The following is a 9,959-nucleotide window of genomic DNA, read 5'->3' as shown; positions in this document are numbered from 1 at the left end:
TTTTTCTTCAAAGACAAAATGGAATGTCTGACTCAGTGATTGACTCAGTCACTTGCAGAAGCTTTTCTTTTCTTCTTGTTTTCACAAAATATGTGGTTTGGGCATTTATTGTTGGTCTAACTACAATAAAACTCATCATTTATGCAAACAAGTCATATTCCCAACAGACGATGTTTCATACTCATACTTCTTTATTTAACGAAGGTAACATATTAACTTTACACAAGTTTTCTAACATATGGCCCTCACCTTCCTGCCCATCCCACCCCAGGGGAGGACATCCATCACATAGTAATCTCGTGTGGGGGAAATTAACGTCTCCTACCCCTTACCCTGCAAGAGACAGGACCTCCATTTGTTCGTCTCTATCCCAGAAGACTAGAATATCTAACCATTTCTTGATGTTATAGAAAGGTAGCAAATTCTTCTCAATTATTTTAAGACCTTGAGTGTTGGTCCAGCCGGGGCTCAAACCCTCGACCTCCCGCACAACAGTCCAGCACACTATCCATTGGGCTATCTGGCCAGCGGTGTTTATCGGGATTTATAGTGCTGGGGCCAGTTGCTCAAAGAGCAGATAACTTTATCAAACTGATAAATCCCTATCCAGCAGACAAGTGATAGCAAAATATACTGTGCTATCCACCAGACAGAGATTTAATCCAGTGGATAGTGTTATGCTCCCTTTGAACAACCAGGCCCTGGTGTACTTCCCAGAAAAAAAAGTTTATTTTTTAAGGGGCACATGATTGAGGAATCATGGTTATCCTCTACCTTAAAAAACAAAATGTGTCTGAAATGGTATTAGCCATCATACTCACACTTTTAAGGATGAAAGAAGGTGCTTCATTAAATTTTCTTAACAGAGAAAAAACAGGAAAATCGATTTGGGAAATTTCTGTTTAATTCATATTTCAGTTTGTCATTGATGACAATGGTTAACTTTATAATCAAGTGGTCACTGAAACTGTAACATTAAACTGAGAAGTCTCTGGCACATTTACCCTTCAAACGAAAGAGAGGCTGTTTAACATATAATTGATTATCAGGAAAATATATGAATCATGAAACTTGCATGGAAAGTGAAATCCCCACAATTCAAGTCATATTTAGCAAATGAAACGTTTGTAAAATGCCATAAATTTGTTCTGAATTTTCATTACTATACCAGTGAACTTTTAAAAAACCTCACAAAACCAGTTATGAACTTTCCAATGTAATTTTTGAAATCACAATGGCATCACTGATGTGCCGAAATATACTGCGAGATCAACTTCCAAATTTTTGTTTTTAAATTCAAATATGTATAATTAAATCATGATGTAAAAGTTATGAAATGAAATTAGGACCATGGATTTTAAACTGCAATTTACCATAATATAAGTGATGCTCTACTAGAAATGAGCTCAACAAAACCATTACAACTGGAACTCGCCAAATTCGTTATCTGAATAAATTTCACGACTGGCCCGCATCAACAAATTTTCTTTTAAAACGCGGTGAATCACTCAAAAATCATATGTATAATCAGATTTGACGTCACGATGCCTCGCATCAGTCTACTTGCTTGCCATATTCATGAGTATCTGTGCAGCTGCGTGGAGCCCTTGGCACTGGAGTTCAGGTTCCCATAAATTCGGTGCAAGCGCGACCACCTGTGGCGCCAAGTACTGGTTACCAACAGTTCCTGCGTAACTGAATACAACAGGTGTCACGTTAAATTGTTAATTAATCGATGCTAGCATAAACTAAAACAATGGAAAGCATTGAAGGCGCGCTCTGGTTGGCTACTCAAACTCCGACTATCTTTTGCTATTCATCTCCGAAAACTCGCGCGGGATTAGCGCTCGAAAATAGGGACCTTACCCAGTCAGGACGGCAACGTCAAGGAAGTCGTCGATTGAAAATTGAATTTCTACTTTTAATTAGAATTTCAAAAATGGCTGCATGTGTTTACCCTCTCATTCGGCGCCACACCTCAACTTCAGCATAACGTATAAAAGTAGCGTTGAGTTCCAAATGCAAATTAAAATGATTTGTCGTCGCGGTTCCCGTTCGCAGACGACGCAAATTTTGGTGATTTCACGTTGTTGTTTTGCACAGGACGGCTAGGAAATGTACAAAGTTTTAAAACGCATGTGCTGAGCTGTTGTTCTGCCAATTAGACCTTTTGTTTTTTCACGTCCACGTTTCTGTCGCCGTCGTGCTTTTGCTTAAGCTCCCTAATATTGTAATCGTTAGTAGGTTATAAGGGCTAGTTTTGAAAACAGCGAAAAAAAATATAAAAAGGAAGTCACGTGTCTCGTGTGTAAACAAAAGAACAAAACAAAATTATTTTCAGGAATCTTAAAATCACAGAATTACTCATTTTGGAGCAAGAAGGATTCCTCGTATGGTTCTTTGTGCTTCTTTTAGGGAGAGTGGGTGGGGGGGGGGGGTGAGTTGTAGACCCCTTAAATCATCTAACTTAATAAAAATAAACAAGAAGAGGAAACTGGTCAGCGAACAAGCAATTGACCTAATGTGCGCCAATCATGAACGCATTTATATTGTAAGGGTTAGTTGGTACGTCCCTCATGAATTCTAATGATCACCTTCCGGGCCAATCTGTGAGAGTGCCAGCGTTACAATTCAACTCTGTCCAGTAGTCCGATACATTTGAGCCTGTGAAAATAAAAAATAAAGTACATTCACATGTTCGAAACTAATTATACCGCAGAAACGTGAATATGCTCTGACAATTGCTCACAGTTGAAGGTCTAACCTCGCAGCTCACAGTTTGCTTCTGGGAAACATATAGGGCCGGTTATTGGAACAAAGTTTAGCCGTTGTCTAACAAAACCACTTTCTAAACAATACTCAAATTAGCCGGACCATTCATCTGAACATTTATTTTGTGAACAGTGTCAAGAGGGCCGAAAGCTAACAGTGGACGGACATTGATTTAGTAAAATAAACCTTCTTATTAACAAAGCCTCGTTGATTGCTTAAAACCGTGGTTTGGGTTAGACCTCGCGTAAGGAACTAGCCTGTTGAGTCCGCGCAGGCAAATACACGAGTATTTTTTTTGCGTCAAATGGAGGCTACTGCATATGGGTGACAGGCTCTGGCATAATTGTAGGAATTATGTTACAGTCGGAGCACCCTGCGTAATACTTGCATAATCAATGAACTTTTTAAAAATCCCCTTGCTGTTACAGTTCAACGAGAGATAAATTTCGTGGCCTGAGTAGTGTCAAGAATTGGCCTGCATTTCTTGCTTGCACATTAGGAGTTTGATCATATTCTGTGTTCTGAACCTCCGTAAGCTTTTTATTCTTGACAAGTTAAATTTAATCAGAAGCATATAAACTAGATTATATGCTTCTGATTGAATATTATAAAAACTCTCAAGCATGATTTTCCGTTCGACATAATGTCATGTTTTCAGGGGTGATCGATGCTCAAAAGCATAATGCTGAAATTTCCAAGCAAAATGTAACTGACCCTAATTGTGGATATGTTTTCGCTCCAAATGGAGTCTATCGTTTACGTATTCCCTAATTTTAGTCGTGGTATACTTGGTAGAGTTGCCTGTTTTTAACTAATAGCGCTTTCGCGCGTAAATACTTGATGGATTAATATGCGTTAAGTTCGGCTGGCAGGGCATGGGAGCAATGTGAGTATGATAACCGGTTCGTTTGAAATTCAGTTTGACAGTGTATTGAAATTTTTTAACTTACTCAAAGATGTGGGCACGAGAATTTGAGCAACATGTGGTGGACACGTGCAAAAGCTTGCGCACGGAGGGACCGTAGATGGAGTGGACGTCATTGTAGTTAAGATGGGAACTTGCCATGGTTCCGGCGGACTACAACACAAAGGCATCTTCGTAAACATTTGGCCGAAAATAAAACTGTCTTAGTATACTTTTTACCATAATTTTGAAAGAACCTTCCGTCTAGATAAAGCTTAGAGGGGTAACGTTGGTCAGAATAGAATTCATCTTGATAAGAACATGATTAGTTGATGAATTCACCTTGACCTGTTCCACAAATCCTTGCTCTTGACTTCGTGTTTTCTCTCTGTTTTTCTTTTTCCCCGCATTCGCCTTCGTGTATTAGCAAACCATGTATTGACCTAGTAAAATGTGTAAAAGCACAGATCCAGCAAATGAATTTGATACCAGAAATTCTTGTTTAAAAATTACGCCACTGAAAACCATAAAATTATTTCAATTATTTGAACCCTTTAGGAACGCGCTCGAAGTCCCCATGTATCATCATATTTAATAAGTGTAACCCCTGAAGTTTACAATACTCACTAATTTGTAGCCAGATTCTTAATTATCCGTATTTTTCTTTTTCATGAGTTATTTGTTTTAAAGTTAGATACCTGTAAGATGGTAAGGCCAGTGTTATCTGCTAGTACAGCTTTGGTTTCCCGTGTCGGATACGGACGAGGGTTTTCATTTAGCCAAGCACGAAGCTTAGCAGTGGCTTCTCTGGGTAAAGTCGCTTTTTTCCTTCCGTTCGGGCAGATGTTTTTCGGTGGGAGAAATCTGAGACGGTAAAAGTTATAAGAGACGGAGGAAATACTTGATGTAATTTACTTTTGCAAACGAAAGTTTGCTTTGCGTAATACGTAATTCCATCAGAATTTTCTCTCTTTTTATCGCGATCGTTTCGGGGGGAAGAATTGATGTCAATTCATATAAAACTTGCTGCAACTAAGAAGTTTGGAAACATTCCACAAAGCAAATTAATTTTTACGTGTAACCAAGATACTATAAGGTTATAATCTCTTGGTGCAACTTATGTTCTTACAAGAAGTCGAGACCGTCCCAAGAGAAATTTAAAGGATAATTCGCGCTAATGCAATCAGCAGTTTTGTTTGACAATGGATGAATGTTTAAATTTCTGATAAGTTTGCTTAGGAAAAGCAGTTTTTAATGCATGAACATGAAAGAAGTTCTTAGCGGACTTTGTCGCGTGGAGTTTTTCATTTTGATATGAGAAATGAAGAAAGTGTTGCGAAGCTGAGCGCCGATAGATTAATCAGATCGTGGCTTTTGATGGAACAAGAAAAATTCGGATTTTAATGAATTCAAACTAAACAGCTCTCGTTCCCTGAAATGTGGTGTACTTTTCAGTACAAGCACGAGAGTATGCAAGCAGTTCAGCATAAAGAGATTCCCAATTAGGGTTTCGATTCGTGTATATTTACTTCAAAAATCCCGAAAAACAACCGAATTTTGAAAACCATACAATACTAGACTCAGTCAATCAGAAACTCAACCACTGATTAGTTTACAAACTGAATGAAAAAGACTGAATCCGGCAACGGTTTACCCCCTTTTTTTGCACACCCAGGCGTAAGTCATGTTATTACAGAACCATTCAAGGGTAATGACGCAAGTAAAAGGACGCGACCATGTCTGCCCTTCAGACATTATTTGATCAGTGGTTGTCACGATTTAAAAGGATAACTGAAACTGACGACGTCTACCCGATTGCAAACAGAGTTGATCAAAGCTGTTACAGTTCACAAAACTAAAGAAAATTGCGGCGAAGAGCTGAGTTATTTTAGATTTTTTTTTTGTTGTTAACTCACCTCTCTCGGATTCTGAAACGAGCTAACGGGGTGAGCGCTTTGTTTCGCTTTTCACCTTCTTGGTAGTAATGTCCCTGGTCCCAATAATGCAGAGCTTTCTTCTGGGTTTCATCGCTGAATTCGTTTTCCTACAACAAAAGAATAAACTGAATACAAAATCATTCAATCGTGTTTAGGAACGAAATTCATGGTCTTGGTGACAAGAACTTCCAAGCTGCACAGGAACATACACAGATGGTGACGTACCTTTATCAGCTGAAACATTTCATCTATGTCTTTCCTTTGCCAAGCCTCGTCAATCTTTTTAAATATCATTTTCTCGTTCTCTTTTACTTTACCAGGGAAAGAGTCCAACCAGGTTTGCAACTCAGAGGTTGATTGAGAAGTTGTGTTCCTTGACCTGTCAGTTTTCCGCACTCCTGCAAATGGCAGACATGGCAAGGTCGGCCACTGTGTTGCCATCGTTGACCTATCCAAAAGGCCTTCTTCTCCATTCTTCAACAAAATTTTTTTCTTCGTTCTTTTACTCGTGCCTTTTCTCAGTGCTAAAACGTAAGCCATTCTTTCTTAGAAACAGATTAGATATTAGAAACGTAATCCCTCTGTTCCTTTAAAGTCAGAAAGGTCGCTTGTTAAGGAAAGTTACGATTTTTGCTTTGAAACAAACACAGTCGCTTCAATTTCCTGTGACAGTGAATTTCGAGCGAGAAAATTCACAGTTCCTGAAGTATTTCAAGCGTCAAATTATCGTTCCTGATTGAAATGCAAATCAAATAGCTCAGCAAAACGAGCCGTTTTACAAATATTCAGCCGGCCCTGCCGCAACACACGTGCACTTACAGCCTCCATGCTGTCAATCAATGTCAAAAACAAAGAAATGATGGAATGGATGAGTTTTATTTTGAGTTTTATTTTGTTCAGTGTGTGAATCTTGCCTTTTTCACTCATTACATTTGACAAATATACTGATAGGAAGAGAAAAATCGACATCAAATGTGTGGGAGACCATTTAACTACACTGCCAAGCGAAACTTTTTAAAGGCATTTTTCGAAAATACAGACATCTTTTCCTGCATGATCGAGAAATTAAGAAAAACAATTCTCAATAAGTTCTTAATAACAAAAGTAATAAATTTTTGCTTTTAGTTTTCTTACTATTCTCATTCCAACCGTCGTGCAGCTTTGTACAGGCGCAACAGGAAAAATGTGGAGAATCACCAATTGCATCAGGCTAATTTAAAAAGCATAATGACTTAACAAAGACATGCACGTGCCGATGGAAGAGAAGAAAGCGGACGAAAGGAGGATACGTCTAATTTGATAGGCTTGTGGTAAAATGTTGTATCCACTGTAAGATTGAAAATTCTACTAGTTCAGTTTGTCTGTTCAAAACATAGGCACGCGACGCATGCAGGAGTAATTTTTGTTTTGGATGTGTGGGTTGAAATGGGACACTACGGTAACTAATGTTTGTGTTGTTGAAAAAGAAAAAAGAGCATTTACTTTCAAAAGATTCCACTGAAAATATCGTTCACTGGAGAGAAAAAAGAAACCTTCCAATTTATCTGAAATAAACTCAGACACACGTATCTTATGGTCTATTGCCACTGGTGCCAGAATAAATGTTGGCAAAAATACACTGCATTGGTAACACGCTTCCTGCAGTCTCTACCACAGCCCTAATTTGGTTCTCGTCACGCAACGTTCTCTTTCAAACGTTGCGTGACGAGACCAAACAACGACCTACTTGTAGGCTATGACAATGCTTTCTGCGTCAGAGATAGCCTGCAGAGCAGGCGTTCTTGTGGAGGTTGGGCGAAAATTAGGACTTTGGGCTTTCTGTTTCATTTCCAGACCGCGCGTAAAATGGAGCGAGGCGAAAAATTAGGAGGCGGGGGGAGGGGGAGAGGAGAGAAGGGAACGCCTGCCAGCAGCACTTGAAAATGAAAAACGCCCCCTAATTAGATCTGCACGAGTAACGATACTGCGCAAACAATTGGCCAATCAGGTGGCGCGACGGAAGTGGATTTTCACTTCCGTTGCTTGTCAAAATTTGTTGTTATTCGAAGGGAAATCAAGTTAAATACGGCTCATACCTGTCATCAGAAAATTTATTCAGAGCATCGAAGAGAAGTGATGCTTATGGAGTAATTTTATCAGACGTGTGTGCTGGAATTGGCATCGAACTCATTCAAAACAACGAACAGTTATCCGATCGCTGTTGCAATCCGTGTGCTAGGAAAGTCAGAGACTTGGGACAGCTACATGCATTCATCCTTAACAACGCAAATGGCCAATGCAAAAATCCAGAAAAGCCCAAAAGTGCAAATAAGCGACAGTTAGATACGCCAAACAAATCTCGCCCGGCATGGAGAAAGAATAAAGCCGCTCGTATGTGCAAACCACCTACACCGAAATCAAGAAAATGCTTAAATATGAGCGAGAATATCGATCCAGCTTCATCGAAGAAAAACATACCGAGGAAAGATGACTATTTGGAAATTTTTTTAAACGTAGATGATCTTCCAGAAGATGGATTACAAGTTAAAGTCGTGACAAGAATGGCAAATGGGCAGGTAATTGTTAGAATTCCACGAGAGGAAGAAACTAAAATACTCGTGAAACACATCGCTCTTAGAAACTGGAGAACAGCTTTGAGATTTCTTTTCCGCCATGAAGAAATCTTACCAGAACTTAAAGAAATTTTTCAGGAGAAAATTTCGAAAGAATTCGACGAATATGTCCATAAATCGAAAGACTCTATGGAAGAAATAAGAGTATTTTGTCCTCTATGGTATGGCATCTTGCTGTTCTTGTTTTAAAACAAAGTTTTCTAAGACATCAAAAGTAGCTAAAGAATCGTTCAGCGCAAGATCTATCTCTTCTTCGCTAAACGCCATATTGGATGTGATACCTAACAAACTAACGTCACATTCTGCTGTCAATAAAAAATACTGGACCATTCGGAATCGCTCGTTCGTGAGCGAACGGGTTATTCAAATTTTCAAGTACTGCTGGCAGGCGTTCTTTTCCTAGCCCTAACCTCTCCCCCTCCCCCCACCTTCTAATTTTTCACCTCCTTCCATTTTACGCGCGGTCTGGAAAATAAAACAGGAAGCATAAAGTCCTAATTTTCGCCCAAACTCCACAAGAATGCCTGCTCTACAGGCTACGTCAGAGACAGTCTTAATTATTCAGTTACAGATAATTGCCTCAAAAATATTCTTTCATACAATTTCGTTTTGGAAAGCAAACCAAAACTCTATTTCATCTCTAACAGCCTTTGAACAAAGATATTTTGCGGTCTCCGTTCTTCGAACAGGTGAAAATAGATTGAACGTAGTGAAAATTATCTTATTTCAGAGCATAACAACGTAGGCTCCTTATTTGGTTGTTGCCTATCCGGGACTTTGCCCTGCTCGCGAAATACGTGCTAAAATGTAGTTGTTTAAAAGGAATTGACACGTAATGGGGTGAAGTCCAAGGTAGTAAAAAGCGAATGTTATTGGCAGAAAACTTCTAAGCACGCGAGAATTGCGTGGCAAATTAACTAGCAGTAACAATATTTTAGGTAAATATATCTTATTAACCAAGCGCGAGGGCCTTACGGGGAGAATATCGGCCCGAGGTCTTTTTTGTACGGACCGAGCGCAGCGAGGTCCGTACAAAAAAGACCGAGGGCCGATGTTCTTCCAGTACGGTCCCGAGCAAGCTTGGTTAATAAGAGATTTATTATACGACTGAAGTTCAAAGGGACACAAGTGTGGTATCATTCGGGACCATTCGGGACAGTGCCCGGTCCAATACTTAGAGAATGTTGGACCGACAATAGAGCATTTTGATTGGTTGATTTTAGTTATTGGCCCTCTGACTGCCCGAGTCGTGTAATAAGGTAGGATTATTTACCTTGCTTACTGGAAAATGGCATTTCATCTGAGAAAGTCTAGTCCACAGTAAAAAAGTTATTCTAGCGCGGAAGTGCCTTTTAAACACAATATTTAATTCCTGGAGAACTTTTAGAAGCAAAGAAACGGATATTTAACATGGCAGTCGCCGTAGAAAGTAAATGTAACTTGGTGATCTTTTTAACCTTTGCAAAAAGAGCGATCACAAGGAAAAAACAAGATTATCAATCAAATACGATTTATGCAAATGCTTTGCGCAAGTTTTACCTGAGTCAGCAAAACAAGCCCTTGCTAAACAAGAAGCTCTAGTGATAAATTCGCGTAAGTGAAGGAGCGGTACACATAACACGTTTTAACTTGCAAAAGGTAGAAAAATTCCCTGACGACCTTTCTAATCCCGACAGATCATAATGGAAAAGTCTTCACGAGGTACATGAACCAAACACCGGGTAGATGAGCTTA

The 9,959-nt window shown here is 39.3% G+C and overlaps 1 protein-coding gene across 1 annotated transcript; it reads right to left on the bottom strand.

Annotated features, from left to right (window-relative positions):
• Positions 1 to 940: 940 nt before the first annotated feature.
• On the bottom strand, positions 941 to 6,153 carry LOC111323378 (uncharacterized). The gene is made up of 7 exons (XM_022926704.2): positions 5,839 to 6,153; positions 5,593 to 5,720; positions 4,375 to 4,540; positions 4,019 to 4,119; positions 3,723 to 3,850; positions 2,595 to 2,664; positions 941 to 1,695 (listed from the first exon to the last, which is right to left on the bottom strand). The coding sequence occupies exons 1-7, from the start codon at positions 6,151 to 6,153 to the stop codon at positions 1,560 to 1,562; spliced, it is 1,044 nt and encodes a 347-aa protein (XP_022782439.2). The 3' UTR covers positions 941 to 1,559.
• Between the last annotated feature and the right edge of the window lie 3,806 nt (positions 6,154 to 9,959).

This window comes from Stylophora pistillata, chromosome 3, assembly GCF_964205215.1.
Source record: "Stylophora pistillata chromosome 3, jaStyPist1.2, whole genome shotgun sequence".
NCBI classification, from domain to species: domain Eukaryota; kingdom Metazoa; phylum Cnidaria; class Anthozoa; order Scleractinia; family Pocilloporidae; genus Stylophora; species Stylophora pistillata.
Note: the sequence above shows the minus strand (reverse complement) of the source record. Positions and strands in the feature narration are given on the sequence as shown.

Bases quoted from the DNA above. Each gene is read 5' to 3' on its own strand.
- LOC111323378 (XM_022926704.2), bottom strand. From the start codon at position 6,153: ATGGCTTACGTTTTAGCACTGAGAAAAGGCACGAGTAAAAGAACGAAG. The intron at 5,721-5,838 runs GTACGTCACCAT...CTTTTGTTGTAG, and splicing joins AAATGTTTCAGCTGATAAAG to GAAAACGAATTCAGCGATGA. The intron at 4,541-5,592 runs GTGAGTTAACAA...TTACCGTCTCAG, and splicing joins CGTTTCAGAATCCGAGAGAG to ATTTCTCCCACCGAAAAACA.